Source organism: Zophobas morio, unplaced genomic scaffold (genome assembly GCF_036711695.1).
Source record: "Zophobas morio isolate AGI-343-1 ecotype UQ-CSIRO unplaced genomic scaffold, CSIRO_AGI_Zmor_V1 ptg000016l, whole genome shotgun sequence".
NCBI classification, from domain to species: Eukaryota; Metazoa; Arthropoda; class Insecta; order Coleoptera; family Tenebrionidae; genus Zophobas; species Zophobas morio.
The window spans coordinates 3,674,729-3,698,255 of NW_026972121.1; the positions used below are offsets into that span (position 1 = coordinate 3,674,729).

At 28.0% G+C, this 23,527-nt stretch overlaps 1 protein-coding gene across 1 annotated transcript; it reads left to right on the forward strand.

Moving 5' to 3' along the window:
- The first annotated feature begins 921 nt into the window (after positions 1-921).
- Positions 922-12,503, forward strand: LOC135129568 (glutamate dehydrogenase, mitochondrial-like). Its single transcript, XM_064056755.1, has 6 exons — positions 922-1,520; positions 10,816-11,408; positions 11,454-11,615; positions 11,665-11,869; positions 11,916-12,070; positions 12,254-12,503. The coding sequence occupies exons 1-6, from the start codon at positions 1,097-1,099 to the stop codon at positions 12,368-12,370; spliced, it is 1,656 nt and encodes a 551-aa protein (XP_063912825.1). The 5' UTR covers positions 922-1,096; the 3' UTR covers positions 12,371-12,503.
- The last annotated feature ends 11,024 nt before the right edge of the window (positions 12,504-23,527 follow it).

The following is a 23,527-nucleotide window of genomic DNA, read 5'->3' on the forward strand; positions in this document are numbered from 1 at the left end:
CAAAATCAAAAATTCACCACTCGTTGATTTCAGTTTGAAAAGGAAAAAACCCTAATTATATAGTTTAATTATTGTTCTAAGGTTGGCATTACAAAGTTTGAGAGTTCTTTTGTCACAGACTGCCAATTTTTGAGGTGTTGATTAAATTTTGATTTTGGAATAACAAATCTTTGTCATGAAAAACTACCAGAAAAGGTCAAACTTATACTTTTTTTCTAAAATCAAAATTCACCAGTTGTTAAATTCAATTTAAACGGAAAAAAACCCTGATTGTATAGTTTAATTATTATTCTAAGATTGGCATTACGAAGTTTGAGAGTTTCTTTGTCACGGATTGTCAATTTGAAGTTTAAAAATGGAAGAAAAACTGTCAGTGAAAAGAAATATAACTCTAAATTATGTCACACTAAAATAAATCATTAAATTTGACACTTGCAGTGTGTGCTAAATTTCAAGTGATTTCGGCGTTTAGCAGTTCGTAAAATACGCAAATATACTTTTCCTATTTTCATTAGTTCGTGTGTTGTTGGTTGCCGATTTTATTAGGCAAAGAATGTCGGGGTTTTTTAGAATCCAGTAACTTTTATCGTTAACGTTACTTGATGTTCGTATTTGTTTAACAATTAATTCTTTTGCGTTAAGTTGGCAAACATAGTGTATGTCGTAACTTAAAAATTGTTTCAAAATTCGCGCCACTCCTCGTCACTCCCCATTCGTCAAAATCCCGTCATGACGTCACCCATCAATTCCCTGTTCCCTCGCAATCCTTATCTCATCCACGACTAAACCCAGCACATTTCGCATGCACGCTCTTATCAATCCATCACCACATTTTTAACCCAGCAATCCCACTGCACACCTGTGGTACACACCACTTTCAGCAACTTTCGTTCCGTCAGGTTGGTGCAGCATGCCATCTGTCATTCGCGACTTGACAATCGGCGTGCGATTCTGCGGGTTCCCGAGTCGAGCATCAGCCGTGCCGGAATTACGTAAGAAATCGTACTTTTCGAGGTGGCGTCGTCGTGAAATGTTGCATAAATTCGTCCGTGCTTAAATCAGTCGTTAATTCTTCCGTCGCAACCAATCCGCCACGATGCTGAGCCTGAAGTCGATCTCGAAGATCAAGCCCTGCGCGAACCTGGAGGTCGGGACGCTGTTGAAGCTGCTCCCGGCGTCGGCCCACCAGGCCCGGACCTACGCCGACCATGTCATCCCCGAGCGGCTCAAGGACATGCCCCAGAACGCCAACCCGCGCTTCTTCGACATGGTGGAGTACTTCTTCCACCGGGCGTGCGTGCTGGTGGAGGACAAGCTCGTGGAGGACTTGGCCAAGGTCAAAGGGAGCCGGTTGAACTTGGACCAGCGGAAAGCGAAAGTTAAGGGAATCTTGACGCTGATGGAGCAGTGCGACCAGATCCTGGAGGTGGCGTTCCCGATCAGGAGGGACAACGGGGAGTACCAGATCATCACGGGGTACAGGGCGCAGCACAGCACCCACAGGACTCCGTGCAAAGGCGGTAAGGTTTTGTGCCGCTCGTGCGTACATTAACCCCTACTACAAATGAGAAATCAATGCGGTGGATAAATGACTTGTAGTAGGGTTGTTACGCTTCTACAATCATTTATAGACACTTGTATAACTCCTGTGACAAAAATAGGCGCATGCCAGCTTGCTCAATCTAAATTTATACATGTTTTTGTGGTAAATGGGTTGCTACTCTGTAATGAGAGCTGTCAAATGTGGGTGCTGGTAATTGATTGTTAAACACTCGGGCTGGAATTGTTGGTATTTTGATAAGAGTTATCAAGTTGAGTAATGCAAATATTGACGGGTATAGCTGTTGCGGCACTCGGCCGGAGCAGGTTATTATGTTGTAGTATCGATAACCGACAGGTGATTGATTCATTCATGCTTTTCCTGGATAAATTGCGCTCGATATTGAAACGTTTGTGTTTTTTGAAAAAAGGTGTGTCGTGGATATGAGAGATAGGCGGATTTAGAGTCTTGAGTGTCTCGTTTGATAACAATCGACGGAAATAACTCATCGATGTTGCGAATTACCTCACCACAACAACCAATTTTAAAAAACACGTAGCAACCAAATCGGAATCATTGAACTGGATCATCGTTTTTTATCGCGGTGAGATGGTTGCAAAAGGGGCACGGACTTTGATTGATTTACGAAAAAACGATAACCGAGAGATTGAAGAAGGTCTGATGCAATTTCAATAATTTATACCTTGGCGTTCAGTCTAACAGATAAAAAATTATTAGTTATAGTACGATTTTCATTTTATTTCTTTTTTTTTTGGGTTCAGGAAGCAATAAAAAAGGATGTTTTGTCCAGTTTTAATACATATATGTTGCTAGAAAATAGTTTCTAATTTTTTCATATTTCAATAATTCAATGATTCATTTTTGTGATCTATAAAACCGTCACAAGTGCTTTTCACAATTGCAAGTATTTTTTACAGTTCTTATCTTTAAATTGTCTGTGATTGTCTAATAAACATTTTCATATAGATAGTGCGTGTAACTCGTATCAAGCACCATGAAATGACACTCGACTTCCGCCTCGTTAAAAAATTGCCACACTCAAACCACTTAAAAACATTGAAAACGTAAAGACATAGATTAATTGAGAAATCGGTAAACTGAAAATTCAGAAACATCAACACTTGGCAATTTAAAAAATTGGAAAATTGAAAAATCGAAAAATTCAGAAATCGAAATATATATAAAACAGTCGAAAATTGAAAAATTTAAAGTTTAAAAAACGAAAAACTGACAATCCAAAACATTAAAAATCGAAAAGTCGAAAAATATAAATATTGAAAAATCCCAAAACTGTAACAAATATTCGAGAAACGGGAAATCAAAAAAAATATATTAATCGGAAAATCGGAAAACTGAAAATTTAGTAACGTCAAAATTTGAAAAATTGGAAAATCGAAAAACCGAGAAATCCAAAAATCGAAACATCGAGAGATAGAAAAAAATTGAGAAATTGATAAATTGAGAAAGTGAACAATCAAAACAAAAATTAAGAAATCGAAGTATAAAACTGTCGAAAATTTGAAAAATCTAAAGTTTAACGAAAAATTGAAAATCCAAAAAGTAAAAAAGGGGTCGAAACCCAAAAACTGCAAACTGGAAAATTTAAAAATCGGAAAATCGGCGAATTGGAAGCGATTGGCCTGAAAATTTGAAAAACTGAATAATCGAAAAATTGGAAAATTGAAAGAAACAACAAAAATTAAGGAAATGAAAAAACAAAAAATTGTGATATAAAATCGAGAAAATGAAAAATAAAAAATCAGGAAAACGCAAAACCAGAATCGGGGAGTTGAAAAATTGAGAGGACGAAAAATTGAAAAAGGGAAAATTAAAAACCGAGAATGTGAAAAATGGAAAAATGAGAAATTGTAATATTGAAAAATTGGAAAATTTGGAAGTCGACAAATTGTAAAATTGAAAAATCAAAAATAAAAAAACGAAAAAGTGTATAATAACTTGAAAAATGTAAAAAGTGAAAATCAATCTTGGAACTTTGAAGAAAAATTGAAAAAACCTGAAAATTTAAAAAATTGCATAAATGAAAAATTGTAAAATCGAAAGAAGCAACAAAAAATAAAGGAAATGAAAAAACGAAAAATTTTGGTATAAAATCGAAAAAGTGATACTTAAAAAATCGGGAAAATGGAAAATAAAAATCGGAAACAAAAAAATTGGAAAAGGGAAAAATTAAAAGTTGAGAAACTGAAAAATCGAAAAATGAAAAACTGTAATATTGAAAAATTGCCAAATTGAAAAACTGATGCCAACCGAAAAATTGAAGGAACGAAAAATTGAAAATTTTGTAAGTCGAGAAATTGTAAAATTGAAAAATGAAAAATAAAAAACGAAAATTACAAAATGAAAACTTGAAAAACCTTAAGAATCGAAAAAGTGAAAAATAAAAAAAAATAAATGTATAATGAAATAGAAATATTGAAAATTAATGGAATTGGAAAATCGGAAGACTGGAAATCCAAAAACTGCGAAGTGAAAAATTTGAAAAGTTGAACAAATGAAAAATTGTAAAATCGAAAAAAAAACACAGAAAATAAAGGAAATGAAAAAACGGACAATTGTGATGTAAATCGAGAAAATAAAAATTAAAAATTCGCTACATTGAAAAATAAAAATCGGGAACATGAAAAATTGTGGAAACGAAAATTTGAGAAACTGAAAATTCAACAAATTGAAAAGAAATTGAGAAATCGAATTATAAAACTGTCGAAATTTTGAAAAATCCAAAAGTGAAAATCAAACTTGAAGGTTTGAAGAAAAATTGAAAAAACCTGAAAATTTGAAAAATTGAAAAAATTTTGATATAAAATCGAAAAAGTGAAAATAAAAAAATCGGGAAAATGAAAAATAAAAATCGGAAACAAAAAAATTGCAAAAGGGAAAAATTAAAAATTGAGAAACTGAAAAATCGAAAAATGAAAAACTGTAATATTGAAAAATTGCCAAATTGAAAAACTGATGCAAACCGAAAAATTGAAGGAACGAAAAATTGAAAATTTTGGAAGTCGAGAAATTGTAAAATTGAAAAATCAAAAATAAAAAACGAAAAATTACAAAATGAAAACTTGAAAAATCTCAAGAATCGAAAAAGTGAAAAATAAAAAAAAAGAAATATGTATTATGAAATGGAAATATTGAAAATTAAAGAAATTGGAAAATCGGAAGACTGGAAATCCAAAAACTGCGAAGTGAAAAATTTGAAAAATTGAACAAATGAAAAATTGGAAAATCGAAAAAAAACACAAAAAATAAAGGAAATGAAAAAACGGACAATTGTGATGTAAATCGAGAAAATAAAAATTAAAAATTCGCCACATTGAAAAATAAAAATCGGGACCATGAAAAATTGTGGAAACGAAAATTTGAGAAACTGAAAATTCAACAAATTGAAAAGAAATTGAGAAATCGAATTATAAAACTGTCGAAATTTTGAAAAATCCAAAGTTTAACGAAAAATTGGAAATCCAAAAAGTAAAAAACGAAAAAGTGTAGAATAAAAACTTGAAAAATGTAAAAAAGTGAAAATAAAACTTGGAAATTTGAAGGAAAATTGAAAAAACCTAAAAAATTTTAAAAATTGAATAAACGAAAAATTGTAAAATCGAAAGAAGCAACAAAAAATAAAGGAAATGAAAAAACGAAAAATTTTGGTATAAAATCGAAAAAGTGAAAATTAAAAAATCGGGAAAATGAAAAATAAAAATCGGAAACAAAAAAATTGGACAAGGGAAAAATTAAAAATTGGGAAACTGAAAAATCGAAAAATGAAAAACTAATATTGAAAAATTGCCAAATTGAAAAACTGATGCAAACCGAAAAATTGAAAATTTTGGAAGTCGAGAAGTTGTAAAATGGAAAAATCAAAAATAAAAAACGAAAAATCACAAAATGGAAACTTGAAAAATCTTAAGAATCGAAAAAGTGAAAAATAAAAAAAAAAAGAAATATGTATTATGAAATAGAAATATTGAAAATTGAAGAAATTGGAAAATCCAAAAACTGCAAAGTGAAAAATTTAAAAATTGAAAACGGACGAACTGAAAATTCACAGCCTGAAAATTTCAAAAATTGAACAAATGAAAAATTGTTAAATCGAGAAAAAAAAACACAGAAAATAAAGGAAATGAAAAAACAGACAATTGTGATATAAATCGAGGAAATAAAAATTAAAAATTCATCACATTGAAAAATAAAAATCGGGAACAAAAAAATTGTGGAAACGAAAAATTGAGAAACTGAAAATTCGAAAAATTGAAAAAACAAATAATTGAAAAATCGAAAGAAACAACAAGAAATGAGGAAATTAAAAAAATGAAAATTTCTGACATTAAATCGAGAAAATGAAAAATAAAAAATCAGGAAAACGCAAAATAAAAATCGGGGAGATGAAAAATTGAGGGGATAAAAAATTGAAAAAGGGACAAATTAAAAATCGAGAATGTGAAAAATGGAAAAATGAGAAATTGTAATATTGAAACATTGGAAAATTTGAAAGTTGACAAATTGGAAAATTGGAAAATCAAAAATAAAAAAAACAAAAACTTGAAAAATGTAAAAAGTGAAAATCAAACTTGAAAATTTGAAGAAAAATTGAAAAAACCTGAAAGTTTGAAAAATTGAAAAAATTTTGATATAAAGTCGAAAAAGTGAAAATAAAAAAATCGGGAAATTGAAAAATAAAAATCGGAAACAAAAAAATTGCAAAAGGGAAAAATTAAAAATTGAGAAACTGAAAAATCGAAAAATGAAAAACTGTAATATTGGAAAATTGCCAAATTGAAAAACTGATGCAAACCGAAAAATTGAAGGAACGAAAAATTGAAAATTTTGGAAGTCGAGAAATTGTAAAATTGAAAAATCGAAAATAAAAACCGAAAAATTAAAAAATGAAAACTTGAAAAATCTTAAGAATCGAAAAAGTATAAAATTAAACAAAAAAAGAAATATGTATTATGATCGAAATATTGAAAATTAAAGAAATATGGGTAATCTGAACACTGGAAATCCAAAAACTGCAAAGTGAAAAATTGAAAAATTGAAAAATGGACGAACTGAAAATTCAAAGCCTGAAAATTTGAAAAATTGAACAAAAGAAAAATTGTAAAATCGAAAAAAAACACAGGAAATAACGTTCAATTGTGATATAAATCGAGAAAATAAAAATTAAAAATTCGCTACATTGAAAAATAAGAATCGGAAACATGAAAAATTGAAAAAACGAAAAATTGAAAAATCGAAAGAAACAACAAGAAATAAAGGAATTGAAAAAATGAAAATTTGTGACATAAAATCGAGAAAATGAAAATTAAAAAAATCGGGAAAATGAAAAATAAAAATCGAGAACTTGAAAAATTGAGGAAACGAAAAATTGAAAATGACAAAAATTAAAAACTGAGAATGTGAAAAATCGAAAAATGAGAAACTGTAATAACGAAAATTGCAAAATTAAAAAATTGGGACTCGTAAAATTGAAAAATTTAAAAGTCAAGAAATTGAAAAATTGGAAGACTGGAAATCCAAAAACTGCAAATTGAAAAATTTTAAACGTGGAAAATCAAAGCCTGAAAATTGTAACGATTTTATTTTTGTTCATTTATTTTATTTTTATAATTAGTACTCGGTTAATACGTACTAGCCCCGCCCACCCACCCTCTCTTTTCTTAGAGGGTATGTCATTTGCCAAAATTGCAAAATCGAAAATTAGTCGAAAGGTCAGAGAATCTATGGCTAGACTTCGCCTATTATTATTTTATAAAGTTCTATTATTATTATCTAAAATTCCAAAAATCGAGATATTGAAAAATCGGAGAGTGGAAAAATCGAAAAATTGAAAAATTGAAGTTGAAAAATCCATAAATCGAAAAGTTGAAATGTCAAACAACGAGTTATCGAGTAGTCGAAAAATCGAGAAACTGAAATATTTGCAAATTGAAAAACACCAAAAAACGAAAGGAAAATGCAAAAAATGGTAATGCCGAAAAATCGAAAACCGGAAAAATCGGCACTTCAAATCTAAAATTCAGGAAATTGAAAATTCGAAAACTTGGAAAACGAGGTATCGAATAATCAGCCATAGAAAAGCAATAAAAAGAACACGAAATAGTTAAAACGGCCACAAAAAGGTAAAAAGGGTGAAAGATAGGACCAACGTGGGCGAAAAAAGTGATAAAAAGGTGAAAAACTGGTCATAAAAAAGGCGGAAAAAAATATATAAATATAGGAGAAAAAAAAAACACAAGGACGAAAAAGGGCAAAAAATTAACAAAAAAAGACATACGTAGTAAGGGCAAGAAAAAAATTCAACAAAGAAACACCCACAAAAATTCTAGAAAAAAAATGGGCGAAAACTGACAAAAAAGGTAACAAAAAATGGTGAAAAAGTAAAGGTGCTAAAAACTACAAAAAAGAAAACAGAAATAAGACGTAAAAAAACAAACAAAAAGCAATAAAAAGAAGGAACAAGAAAAAATACAAAAAATGCTAGAAAAAGGAGGGGGAGACAAATTCACGAAAAAAGAGCCATAAAAAAAGGCGACAACGGAAAAAAATAACGCAAAAAATCTATAAAAATAAGATTTAAAAAACAACAAAAAGACCACAAAATCTGTAAAAAAACAATAGAAAAAAAGACGCTAAAAACAACAAAAACAAAACGAAAAAAAGGACAATTTAAGACGACAAAAAAAACGATAGAAAGACTTAAAAAAAACTAGGCACCAAAAATGACGAAAAGAGCTATAAAAAAAGGGAACAAAAAAGTGTCGTTCAAAATAACGATTAAAAATGGGAGCCAAAAAATCTACAAAAAAAATTGTAAAGAAATGACGACAACTCGACTTCCGCCTCGTTAAAAAATCACCATCACAAACCAGTAAAAAAAACTTTTAAAAAATAAGTCAGGCGTAAAAAAGTAACAAAAATACGACAAAGAAAAGGTGAAAAAAGCGACAAAAAGGGCGAAAGAAAGGACAAACACGTGGGGGGGGGGGTGACAAAAAATAGGCGAATAAAGTGTGAAAAAAATGGCGAAAAAAGAGCGATAAAAATAGGATACCAAAAAAAAAAAAACAGGAAAAAAACGCTAAAAACAATAAAAAAAAAGGCAAACATCTACAAAAAATTTGATGAGAGGAGGAGGTGGACGACCAAAGAGACAAAAAGAAAACGAAAAAAAAGGTGATTATTTTATCAATAAAAAGGGAACAAAAACGGACGATAAAAGTGTCATTAAAAATGGCGATAAAAAAAAGCGATAAAAACAAGAGTCGAAAAACCTACAAAAAAGGTAATAAAGAAATAATAACTCGATTTCCACCTCGTTAAAACTGACCCATCACAAACCAGTAAAAAACTATTAAAAACCTGAAGAATCAACGAAATATAACAAAATTGAATACAAATGAATCACGCAAAAAATGGGTCAGGCGTAAAAAAGGAACAAAGAAAAGGTGAAAAAAGCGGAATGAAGGAGAAACATGGGGAAAAATGGCACAAAAAAAGGCGGAAAAAAGGATACAAATATAGGAGACCAAAACACAGCAAAAAAGTGATTAAAAAAAAACTATAGCAAAGCAAAAAAAAAAGACGTAAAAAATAAAAAAGCGATACAAAAGGTGATTGTTTTGTTTATAAATAAGACAACTAAAATAGACAAACAGAAAAGACGTTAAAAACATAAAAAAGGGACAAAAACCAAAGGATGCGCCAGCGGAAAGTGACAAAAAGAGACGAAAAGAACAAAAAAAGGAGAAAGAAATGCGATAATGAGGCAAAAAGAAGCAAGAAAAAGTCCACAACAAAAAAGGCGTCAAAAAGAAGGCGAAAAACATCACAAATCAGTAAAAAACTATTAAAAACCCAAAGATTATAAGACAGAAAACACGGAAAATCTTCGAAACTACTGAATCGATTGTCGTCAAATATTAAACGTATGTTATCCGGATTTTTTTGAAGTTTCGACGATAAAAAAAACCACCCGTGGAAAGCTTCATTGTTCCAAATGATACTTAAAAAAATCATTTTTAGGTTTATAGGCTTCCTATAATTAACTCAACTAATAAGAACAATAAAAACAGGAATTTAATTGCACCTTTGTTACAGTGCAATAAATGGTCAAATGTTAACCCTGACCATTTAACTGTGATAATTACGATAATTGGAATACAACTAATAGCTTGATTTACATAGCTGTCGCCTTCTGTTCACACTTCGGTGCTCTTTCTGTAAATAAAATTTCTCAACTTGATACTTGAAACTCACTAATAATTAATAAATAAAAACGGGATAGCAACGCTTCACAACACAGAATAAAGGTTGTGTTTTGGCTTAAAAACACGTGCCCTTGAAATTTACTTATAATTTGAAAAGGTCAAGTAGTAGTTTATCTTTCGAGTCCAGGAAGACGTTAAGAATTCTGATGAAACAGTGTTTGTTTATCATTCCAGAACGGATGGCGAAATTGATATAAAACTTTGCTTATTGATAAGAAGAAAAACAAACGTGGAATGCTATAACACGGTTAACACTTTTTTCAACTTGAACTATTTTTCCTCGCTCCGGGTTACATAAACTGGAAGCTATAAAATTTCCACAAACAAATTATTATCGTGCGAGTAGTAGTAGTAGCTTCAACAACTACTTCAACTAGTTGTTGACAATGTTGGTAATGTCACACGGTTGCACTTGATATCAGCTCGTACGCCGAAAATAGAACAATTAGCATCTGATTCCATTTACGTAACGTTTACTTAATCATTTATGAAACGATTATGATAAAGGCGACTAATTTAATGCCGTTTACATATTTTTTCATTATCAGATTATCACTAACTCAATTACTTGATACAGTGTGTACCGCATTAATGATTTTAGCACTTTCGAAATCCGATAGTTGTCGAAATCAACACGAAAAGTGTCGCCTTAGCAAGTGACCTCTAACGAACTATAAATAAAATCGCAACGACTACAAAACAACGAAAAAATTTAGCAAAGTTGAACTGTCACATGTGCATTTACCTTGCGTCTGAGTGAGGTTTCGCAAAATCAATATTTGATCTGTTCATGTAACGATAAATTGGGTCATTTTTCAATCTTGAAGTTGTTATCAATTATGATTGGCGTGCGCGATGCGTGCAGTGTCCATGACTATTAATAGAAACTAAGTATCTTAGGCACTCCATGAATTCAATTGATCGAAGTCGAGTGCACTCAAACATGCTTAATCGTGGAACTCTTTCCAGGCATCCGCTACTCTCTCGACGTCAGCCGCGACGAAGTCAAAGCCTTATCCGCCCTAATGACCTTCAAATGCGCCTGCGTCGACGTGCCCTTCGGCGGCGGCAAAGCCGGCATCAAGATCAACCCGAAAGAGTACTCCGAGCACGAACTCGAAAAAATCACGCGCCGATTCGCCCTCGAATTGGCCAAGAAAGGGTTCATCGGGCCCAGCATCGACGTCCCGGCGCCCGACATGGGTACCGGCGAACGTGAGATGTCCTGGATCGCCGACACCTACTCCAAAACCATCGGGTACCAAGACATCAACAACCACGCCTGCGTCACGGGGAAACCCATCAACCAGGGTGGCATCCACGGGCGAGTGTCGGCCACCGGAAGAGGGGTCTTCCACGGTCTGGACAACTTCATCAACGAGGCGGCGTACATGAGCATGTGCGGCACGACGCCGGGCTGGGGCGGCAAGACCTTCATCGTCCAAGGGTTCGGTAACGTGGGGCTGCACACGATGCGGTACTTGCACAGGGCTGGAGCGAGGTGCATAGGAGTCCTGGAGCACGACGGGTCCATTTACAACCCGCAAGGATTCGACCCTAAGGTAAAAAACAAACTTGTCTACGCAGTACTAAGAGTGGTCTTACAGGACTTGGAGGACTACCGCATGACCAACGGTACGATTGTGGGCTTCCCGGGGGCTGAAGCTAAAGAAGGCAACAGTTTGTTGTACGAAGAGTGCGATATTCTAGTGCCGGCAGCCACTGAGAAAGTCATCAACAAAGAGAACGCGCACCAAATCAGAGCCAAGGTTGGTGGTACCGCAGTCGTACCTTTCGTTTAACAATCGAGTGTTGCAGATCATTGCTGAAGCTGCCAACGGACCAACAACACCAGCAGCCGATTCGATCCTATTGGAGAAGAATATCTTAGTAATCCCGGATTTGTACATCAACGCGGGTGGTGTGACGGTGTCGTTCTTCGAGTGGTTGAAGAACATCAACCACGTGTCGTACGGAAGACTTACCTTCAAGTATGAACGGGACTCCAACTACTATCTTTTGCGTAAGTTGGTGCGGTGTGGTTGTTTTGGGTTAATCGGTTGTTGCAGAGTCGGTGCAGGAGTCTTTGGAACGTAGATTCGGAAGCGTGGGCGGCAAAATCCCCGTCACACCTTCGGAGTCCTTCAGCAAGAGAATAGCAGGTGCTTCCGAGAAGGATATTGTGCATTCTGGGTTAGACTACACCATGGAAAGGTCGGCAAAGGTAGGACACTAATTGAGTGACTTGAATAGAGACCCGAGGGACACCCTAGTCTGATGTTCTTTGATTCACGCTACTTTCATTTTCAGACTTGACAAAAGTTTGAAATAGTGGCAGCCGACGCCGGACAAACCTAAGTTGGGTCCACCCGCTCCAACCCGAAACTAATCACGCTATTGTTTTCAGGCCATCATGCGAACCGCCATGAAGTTCAACCTAGGCTTGGACTTACGATCAGCCGCTTATATCAACTCAGTCGAGAAAATCTTCACCACGTACTCAGAAGCTGGCCTTACGTTCTAAACGTTCTCCGATACCTTAAGAACTTTACCAGTATTTATGATCGCGTATTGTTTCACTCACTCGTATTTTATGTACATAATACTACTTACACCATTTGTTATTGATTTATCTCAATAAAATTCTGATAAAGTCATGTGTCATAACTGTCACCACGATGGGTTTGAAGGGTCAAGTACTAAATTTTCTTGGAAAACGCACCTACTCGTCCTACGAAATCCCCGAACGCTATAGAACCTCGTTTTACTTACTTTTACTTGTTCGATCAAGTCAATTGGTTTCTCCACAGAGCTTACGAAATCAGTTCCCGAGACTGGTGGCTGATTTAAGAGACCTGGAACCGACGTTGAGTCAAGTCAATTTTTGGTTTTCTGTTATTTGATTGTAATTTTTTTTTTTCGATTTTGTTATTTTGTTTTTCCACTTTTAGATTTTGAAAAATTAACATTCCAGAAAACGAAAAATTGAAAATCGAAAACGGGAAAATATAAAAATCGAAAAATTGCAAAATGAAGATTGAAAAATTCAATTCTTCAATTTTTGGAAACATACTTCGATGTTCCAATATTTCAATTTTTTATTCTTTCAAATTTCCGATTTCTGACTTTTTTAGTTTTTCTATTTTCCATTCCTTTTTTTTATTTGCAATTTTTAGGTATTTTAATGTTTTGTTTTTTTAGTATTTTTGATTTGTCAATTTTTGATATTTGAATTTCTTAGTTTTTATTTTTGATCTCTATTTTTCGAGATTTCATTTCTTAAATTTTGTAATTTTTTGTTTTCTCAGTAATTTGACTGTTAATTTTTTATTTTTGGATTTTGAATGTTCGTTTTTCGACTTTTAGGTTTTTCAAAATTTCATTATAAATATATGTATTCCTTTTGTTGAAAAGCTATAAAAGTAAAATTCGAGGAAATAAAAAATTGAAAATCGTAAACGTGGAAATAAAAATCGAAAAATTACTAAATAAAAACTGAAAACTTTTTTGAAATTTTTTGGAAATTTAATTTTCTAGACGTTTTTTTCGATGTTTCAATTTTATGATTCTTCGATTTTTAAGTTTCTCGATTATTACTTTTTTCATTTTTCGATGTCTCAATGTTACAGTTTTTTTCTTTCAATTTTCCGATTTCTAATTTTTCAGTTTTTCTATTTTCCATTTCTTTAGTTTTTTAGTTTGTATTTTTCGTTTATTCAATTTTTTATTTTTGACATTCCCACTTTTATTTTCGAACTCTATTTTTCGATTTTTCAAATTTTAAATGTTTCAATTTTTCAATCTCTTAGTTTTTAACTTTTCAGTGTTTCAGTATTACAATTTTTCGTTTAGTAATTGCTAGTTTTATTTTTAATTTTTTTAATTTTCCAGTTTTACAATTTTACGATTTTTCATTTTCCATTATTTAATATACCGATTTTTCAAATTTTTAGTTTTGAATAATAAATTTGTTCTTTTTGCTGAAAAATTGAAAATTTAAAGTTCGAAAAAATTAAAGATGAAAATTCCATAATGTGAAAAAATAACAATGGAAAAATTGCTTACTAAAAATTAAAATTTTCCATTTTATTAAATGTTTCAATTTTTCGTTTCTTCAATATTTTGATATTTTACTTTCTATCCATTTTTTTCTCTTTCGATTTCGATTTTGCGATTGTTCGATTTTTTAATTTTTCGTTGTTTCAGCGTTACAATTTTTTCTTTCAATATTCTAATTTTTAATATTTAGATTTTTCTATTTTCCATTTCCTCAAATTTTTGATTTGCACTTTTTCTTTTGGTGACATCTAGGTATTTTTATTTTTCAAAATTTTAATTTTTCAATATTTGTTGGTTTTGTTGAGAAACTGAAAACATAAAATTGGAGAAAATGACAAATTGAAAATCGAAAACGTGAAAATATAAAAATCGAAAAACTGCTTAATAAAAATTGAAAAATTTTTGGAGATTTAATTTTTTTTCGATGTTTCAATTTTGTGATTCTTCGATTTTTAAATTTCCCCATTACTATTTCATTTTCGATGTTTCAGTGTTATTGTTGTTTGTTCTTTCAATTCTCGGATTTCTGATTTTTCCGTTTCTTTAGTTTTTTGATTAGTAATTTTTCGGTTTGTCAATTTCTAGATATTTGTATTTTTCGTCTTTTCGATTTTTCAATTTTTGATTTTGAATTTCTGAATATTTATTTTTGATCTATATTTTTCGATTTTTCAAGTTTAAAATTTTTCTGTTATTCAATATTTTGATTTATTTTCCCGATGTTTCAATTTTTTAATTTTTCGTTTTCGCTATTTATCACTTTTCAATCTGACGTTTCTAGTTTTATTTTTATTTTTTGGATTAACAGATCGTTGAATTTTTCAGTTTTACAATTTTACAGTTACTTCACTTTCTGGGTTGTTGACGCCTAGGTATTTTTTTTTCGTTTTCTCAATGTTTCCATTTTTCAATTTTTGATTTTTGAATTCGTGATATAATTGCTTTTATTTTTGATCTGTATTTAATTTTTATTTTTTTTTATTTTCCGATTCCTTCATTTTTAACTATTTAGTGCCTCAAATTTTGGAGGTATTTATCAATTATTATTATGTAGGAGAATTTGATTTTTCGATTTTGATTTTCATTTTCAGCCTTTGCGATTTTTCAAAATTTCAGTTTTAAGTAGATTTGATCTTTTCGTTGAAAAACTGAAAAAAAAATCGAAAAACTGAAAAATAAAAAAAAATATATATTTTCCTCATCTTTCAATTTTCCAAATTCTCATTTTCCCCATGTTACTTTGTTTTCAGTTCATTAACAATAGCGTTTTTTTTAAATCAAAAAATTGAAAAATAAAATTAAAAAATTCGAACAGTTTTCAGTTTAAAATTTTTCAATTTTTCATCTTTTCAATTTTGAACTTATAGCCATTTTTTTAGATTTTTAAAAAAATTTTTATTTTTTATTTTAATTTTTTTTGTTTTTTAATATTTGTATTTTTCGTTGGCATTTTTTCTATTTATCAAAAAATTAAACACTGAAAACTCGTGAAATTGCAAATCGAAAAATTGAGGGATTAAAAACCGAAAACTGGAGAAATTTTAAATTGAAAAATTGCAAAATCTAAAAATTGAAGCAAAAAATTGAAAAATTTAAAATTCCCAAATCGAAAAACTGGTGGAATTAAAACTGAAAAAAAATTGTAAAATCGAAATATTGAAAAATCGAATAATTGAACAAATAAACAAAAATAGAAAACCGAAACGAAAAATTGCAGATCGAACAGAAAAGTTGTGAAAAATTTAAAAACTCGCAAAGTTGCATGTTGTAGAATTAAAGAAAAGAAAAGAAATGAAAAATTGTAAAATGAATTTTCAGTTTTGAATAAATTTGTTCTTTTTCTTAAAAAATTGAAAAATTTAAATTCGCAAAAATGAAAGATGAAAATTCCGTTAACCCGAAAAAATAGAAATCGAAAAATTGGTTAATAAATATTGAAATTTTCTATTTATAAATGTTTCAACTCTTCGTTCCTTCAATATTTTGATATTTTACTTTGGATCCATTTTTTTCTATTTCGATTTCGTATTTGTGATTCTTCGATTTTTTAAATTTCTCGATTATTTATTTTTTAATCTTTCGATGTTTCAGCGTTACAATTTTTTGTTCTTTGAATATTCCAATTATTAAAGTTTCGGTTTTTCTATTTTCCATTTCTTAAGAAAATTAAAACTCGAGAAAATGAAAAATTGAAAATAGAAAACGTGAAAATATAAAAATCGAACGATTGATTTTTCTATCTTCCATTTACCCAATTTTTATTATTTGCACTTTTTCGGTTGTTAACATTTAAATATTTTTATTATCCGTTTCCTCAATTGTTTTATTTTTCAATTTTCCGATTTTCAGTTTCTAGATGTTTAATTTTTCATTTTCCCAATGTTATTATTTTTTCAGTACATAAACATTTAATTTTTTTTCCAGTTTAAAATTTTTCAATTTTTCGTCTTCAGTTTCGGATATTTTAATTTTAGACATTTTTTTTTGATAATTTTTCAAATTAAAATGTGTTTAATTTTGGGTGTTTTGTTCTTCAATGATTCAATTTTTCAAGTTTTGATTTTTCGCCCTACTGATCTTTCGATTTTTCAATGTTTAGATTTTGTAATTTTTGGTTTTCTCAGTTATTTGATTGTAATTTTTTTTTCGATTTTGTTATTTTGTTTTTCCACTTTTAGATTTTGAAAAATTAACATTCCAGAAAACGAAAAATTGAAAATCGAAAACGGGAAAATATAAACATCGAAAAATTGCAAAATGAAGATTGAAAAATTCAATTCTTCAATTTTTGAAAACATACTTCGATATTCCAATATTTCAATTTTTCATTCTTTCAAATTTCCGATTTCTGACTTTTTAATTTTTCTATTTTCCATTCCTTTTTTTTATTTGCAATTTTTAGGTATTTTAATGTTTGTTTTTTAGTATTTTTGATTTGTCAATTTTTGATATTTGAATTTCTTAGTTTTTATTTTTGATCTCAATTTTTCGAGATTTAATTTTTTAAATTTTGTAATTTTTTGTTTTCTCAGTAATTTGACTGTTAATTTTTTATTTTTGGATTTTGAATGTTCGTTTTTCGACTTTTAGGTTTTTGAAAATTTCATGATAAATATATTTATTCCTTTTGTTGGAAAGCTAAAAAAGTAAAATTCGAGGAAATAAAAAATTGAAAATCGTAAACGTGGAAATAAAAATTGAAAAATTACTAAATAAAAATTGAAAGCTTTTTTGAAATTTTTTGGAAATTTAATTTTCTCGACGTTTTTTTCGATGTTTCAATTTTATGATTCTTCGATTTTTAAGTTTCTCGATTAATACTTTTTTCATTTTTCGATATCTCAATGTTACAGTTTTTTGTTCTTTCAATTTTCCGATTTCTAATTTTTCAGTTTTTCTATTTTCCACTTCTTTAGTTTTTTAGTTTGTATTTTTCGTTTATTCAATTTTTTATTTTCGAACTCTATTTTTCGATTTTTCAAATTTTAAATGTTTCAATTTTTCAATCTCTTAGTTTTTAACTTTTCAGTGTTTCAGTATCACAATTTTTCGTTTAATAATTGTTAGTTTTATTTTTATTTTTTTTTTAATTTTCCAGTTTTACAATTTTGCAATTTTACGATTTTTCATTTTCCACGTTTTAATATGCCGATTTTTCAAATTTTCAGTTTTGAATAATAAGTTTGTTCTTTTTGCTGAAAAATTGAAAATTTAAAGTTCGAAAAAATTAAAGATGAAAATTTCATAATGTGAAAAAATAACAATGGAAAAATTGCTTATTAAAAATTAAAATTTTCCATTTTATTAAATGTTTCAATTTTTCGTTTCTTCAATATTTTGATATTTTACTTTCTATCCATTTTTTTCTCTTTCGATTTCGATTTTGCGATTGTTCGATTTTTTAGTTTTTCGTTGTTTCAGCGTTACAATTTTTTTCTTTCAATATTCTAATTTTTAATATTTAGATTTTTCTATTTTCCATTTCCTCAAATTTTTGATTTGCACTTTTTCTTTTGGTGACATCTAGGTATTTTTATTTTTCAAAATTTTAATTTTTCAATATTTGTTGGTTTTGTTGAGAAACTGAAAAAATAAAATTGGAGAAAATGACAAATTGAAAATCGAAAACGTGAAAATATAAAAATCGAAAAATTGCTAAATAAAAATTGAAAATTTTTTGGAAATTTAATTTTTTTTCGATGTTTCAATTTTGTGATTCTTCGATTTTTAAATTTCCCCATTACCATTTCATTTTTCGATGTTTCAGTGTTATAGTTTTTTGTTCTTTCAATTCTCAGATTTCTGATTTTTCCGTTTTATTAGTTTTTTGATTAGTAATTTTTCGGTTTGTCAATTTCTAGATATTTGTATTTTTCGTCTTTTCGATTTTTCAATTTTTGATTTTTGAATTTCTGAATTTTTATTTTTGATCTATATTTTTCGATTTTTCCATATTCATTGTTTGAATTTTTCATATCTTCAGTTTTTTGAAATTTTAGTTTCTAATAATTTTTTTTTCTATTTCGAATTTGATTTTAAAATTGCTCGATTATTTAGTTTTTAATTTTTCCATGTTTCAGTGTTATAATTTTTTGTTCTTTCAATATTCCAATTTTTAATGTTTCGCTTTCTCTATCTTCCATTTCCTCAATTTTTTGATTTTCACTTTCTGGGTTATTGACGCCTAGGTATTTTTTTTTTCGTTTTCTCAATGTTTCCATTTTTCAATTTTTGATTTTTGAATTCGTGATTGGTATATTTGTTTTTATTTTTGATCTGTATTTAATTTTTAATTTTTTTTATTTTTCGATTTCTTCATTTTTAACCATTTAGTGTCTCAAATTTTGGAGGTATTTATCAATTATTATTATGTAGGAGAATTTGATTTTTCGATTTGATTTTCATTTTCCGCCTTTGCGATTTTTCAAAATTTCAGTTTTAAGTAGATTTGATCTTTTCGTTGAAAAACTGAAAAAAAATCGAAAAACTGAAAAATAAAAAAAAATATTTTCCTCATCTTTCAATTTTCCAATTTCTCATTTTCCCAATGTTACTTTGTTTTCAGTTCATTAACAATAGCGTTTTTTTTAAATAAAAAAATTGAAAAATAAAATTAAAAAATTCGAACAGTTTTCAGTTTAAAATTTTTCAATTTTTCATCTTTTCAATTTTGAACTTATAGCCATTTTTTTAGATTTGTCAATAATTTTTTATTTTAATTTTTTTTGTTTTTTAATATTTGTATTTTTCGTTGGCATTTTTTCTATTTATCAAAAAATTAAACACTGAAAACTCGTGAAATTGCAAATCGAAAAATTGAAGGATTAAAAACCGAAAACTGGAGAAATTTTAAATTGAAAAATTGCAAAATCTAAAAATTGAAGCAAAAAATTGAAAAATTTAAAATTCCCAAATCGATAAACTGGTGGAATTAAAACCGAAAAAAAATTGTAAAATCGAAATATTGAAAAATCGAATAATTGAACAAATAAACAAAAATAGAAAACCGAAACGAAAAATTGCAGATCGAACAGAAAAGTTGTGAAAAATTTAAAAACTCGCAAAGTTGCATGTTGTAGAATTAAAGAAAAGAAAAGAAATGAAAAATTGTAAAATGAATTTTCAGTTTTGAATAAATTTGTTCTTTTTCTTAAAAAATTGAAAAATTTAAATTCGCAAAAATGAAAGATGAAAATTCCGTTAACCCGAAAAAATAGAAATCGAAAAATTGGTTAATAAATATTGAAATTTTCTATTTATAAATGTTTCAACTCTTCGTTCCTTCAATATTTTGATATTTTACTTTGGATCCATTTTTTTCTATTTCGATTTCGTATTTGTGATTCTTCGATTTTTTAAATTTCTCGATTATTTATTTTTTAATCTTTCGATGTTTCAGCGTTACAATTTTTTGTTCTTTGAATATTCCAATTATTAAAGTTTCGGTTTTTCTATTTTCCATTTCTTAAGAAAATTAAAACTCGAGAAAATGAAAAATTGAAAATAGAAAACGTGAAAATATAAAAATCGAACGATTGATTTTTCTATCTTCCATTTACCCAATTTTTATTATTTGCACTTTTTCGGTTGTTAACATTTAAATATTTTTATTATCCGTTTCCTCAATTGTTTTATTTTTCAATTTTCCGATTTTCAGTTTCTAGATGTTTAATTTTTCATTTTCCCAATGTTATTATTTTTTCAGTACATAAACATTTAATTTTTTTTCCAGTTTAAAATTTTTCAATTTTTCGTCCTTTCAGTTTCGGATATTTTAATTTTAGACATTTTTTTTTGATAATTTTTCAAATTAAAATGTGTTTAATTTTGGGTGTTTTGTTCTTCAATGATTCAATTTTTCAAGTTTTGATTTTTCGCCCTACTGATCTTTCGATTTTTCAATGTTTAGATTTTGTAATTTTTGGTTTTCTCAGTTATTTGATTGTAATTTTTTTTTCGATTTTGTTATTTTGTTTTTCCACTTTTAGATTTTGAAAAATTAACATTCCAGAAAACGAAAAATTGAAAATCGAAAACGGGAAAATATAAAAATCGAAAAATTGCAAAATGAAGATTGAAAAATTCAATTCTTCAATTTTTGAAAACATACTTCGATATTCCAATATTTCAATTTTTCATTCTTTCAAATTTCCGATTTCTGACTTTTTAATTTTTCTATTTTCCATTCCTTTTTTTTATTTGCAATTTTTAGGTATTTTAATATTTTGTTTTTTTAGTATTTTTGATTTGTCAATTTTTGATATTTGAATTTTTTAGTTTTTATTTTTGATCTCTATTTTTCGAGATTTCATTTTTTAAATTTTGTAATTTTTTTGTTTTCTCAGTAATTTGACTGTTAATTTTTTATTTTTTGATTTTGAATGTTCGTTTTTCGACTTTTAGATTTTTCAAAATTTCATTATAAATATATTTATTCCTTTTGTTGAAACGCTAAAAAAGTAAAATTCGAGGAAATAAAAAATTGAAAATCGTAAACGTGGAAATAAAAATCGAAAAATTACTAAATAAAAATTGAAAACTTTTTTGAAATTTTTTGGAAATTTAATTTTCAAGACGTTTTTTTTTCGATGTGTCAATTTTATGATTCTTCGATTTTTAAGTTTCTCGATTATTACTTTTTTCATTTTTCGATGTCTCAGTGTTACAGTTTTTTGTTCTTTCAATTTTCCGATTTCTAATTTTTCAGTTTTTCTATTTTCCATTTCTTTAGTTTTTTAGTTTGTATTTTTCGTTTATTCAATTTTTTATTTTTGACATTCCCACTTTTATTTTCGAACTCTATTTTTCGATTTTTCAAATTTTAAATGTTTCAATTTTTCAATCTCTTAGTTTTTAACTTTTCAGTGTTTCAGTATTACAATTTTTCGTTTAGTAATTGCTAGTTTTATTTTTAATTTTTTTAATTTTCCAGTTTTACAATTTTACGATTTTTCATTTTCCATTATTTAATATACCGATTTTTCAAATTTTTAGTTTTGAATAATAAATTTGTTCTTTTTGCTGAAAAATTGAAAATTTAAAGTTCGAAAAAATTAAAGATGAAAATTCCATAATGTGAAAAAATAACAATGGAAAAATTGCTTACTAAAAATTAAAATTTTCCATTTTATTAAATGTTTCAATTTTTCGTTTCTTCAATATTTTGATATTTTACTTTCTATCCATTTTTTTCTCTTTCGATTTCGATTTTGCGATTGTTCGATTTTTTAATTTTTCGTTGTTTCAGCGTTACAATTTTTTCTTTCAATATTCTGATTTTTAATATTTAGATTTTTCTATTTTCCATTTCTTCAAATTTTTGATTTGCACTTTTTCTTTTGGTGACATCTAGGTATTTTTATTTTTCAAAATTTTAATTTTCAATATTTGTTGGTTTTGTTGAAAAGCTGAAAAAATAAAATTGGAGAAAATGACAAATTGAAAATCGAAAACGTGAAAATATAAAAATCGAAAAATTGCTAAATAAAAATTGAAAAATTTTTGGAAATTTCATTTTTTTCGATGTTTCAATTTTGTGATTGTTCGATTTTTAAATTTCCCCATTACCATTTCATTTTTCGATGTTTCAGTGTTATAGTTTTTTGTTCTTTCAATTCTCAGATTTCTAATTTTTCCGTTTTATTAGTTTTTTGATTAGTAATTTTTCGGTTTGTCAATTTCTAGATATTTGTATTTTTCGTCTTTTCGATTTTTCAATTTTTGATTTTTGAATTTCTGAATTTTTATTTTTGATCTATATTTTTCGATTTTTCCATATTCATTGTTTGAATTTTTCATATCTTCAGTTTTTTGAAATTTTAGTTTCTAACCATTTTTTTGTCTATTTCGATTTTGATTTTTAAATTTCTCGATAATTTAGTTTTTAATTTTTCCATGTTTCAGTGTTATAATTTTTTGTTCTTTCAATATTCCAATTTTTAATGTTTCGCTTTCTCTATCTTGATTTTCACTTTCTGGGTTATTGACGCCTAGGTATTTTTTTTCGTTTTCTCAATGTTTCCATTTTTCAATTTTTGATTTTTGAATTCGTGATAGGTATATTTGTTTTTATTTTTGATCTGTATTTAATTTTAAATTTTTTTTATTTTTCGATTTCTTCAGTTTTAACCATTTAGTGTCTCAAATTTTGGAGGTATTTATCAATTATTATTATGTAGGAGAATTTGATTTTTCGATTTTGATTTTCATTTTCCGCCTTTGCGATTTTTCAAAATTTCAGTTTTAAGTAGATTTGATCTTTTCGTTGAAAAACTGAAAAAAAATCGAAAAACTGAAAAATAAAAAAAAATATTTTCCTCATCTTTCAATTTTCCAATTTCTCATTTTCCCAGTGTTACTTTGTTTTCTGTTCATTAACAATAGCGTTTTTTTTAAATCAAAAAATTGAAAAATAAAATTAAAAAATTCGAAGAGTTTTCAGTTTAAAATTTTTCAATTTTTCATCTTTTCAATTTTGAACTTGTAGCCATTTTGTTAGATTTTTCAATAATTTTTTATTTTAATTTTTTTTGTTTTTTAATATTTGTATTTTTCGTTGGCATTTTTTCTATTTATCAAAAAATTAAACACTGAAAACTCGTGAAATTGCAAATCGAAAAATTGAAGGATTAAAAACCGAAAACTGGAGAAATTTTAAATTGAAAATTAGCAAAATCTAAAAATTGAAAAATTTAAAATTCCCAAATCGAAAAACTGGTGGAATTAAAACTGAAAAAAAATTGTAAAATCGAAATATTGAAAAATCGAATAATTGAACAAATAAACAAAAATAGAAAACCGAAACGAAAAATTGCAGATCGAACAGAAAAGTTGTGAAAAATTTAAAAACTCGCAAAGTTGCATGTTGTAGAATTGAAGAAAAAAAAAGAAATGAAAAATTGTAAAATGACAAAATCAAAACATTAAAAAACAAAAAATTGAAAACAATTGAAATTGAAAAAACAAAAAGATAAAAATCCGAAAGGAAAAATGAAAATTGAAAAACTGAAAAATCAAGAAACTGAAAAATCAAAAATTTCACTCACTCGTATTTTATGTACATAAAACCACTTACACCATTTGTTATTGATTTATCTCAATAAAATTCTGATAAAGTCATGTG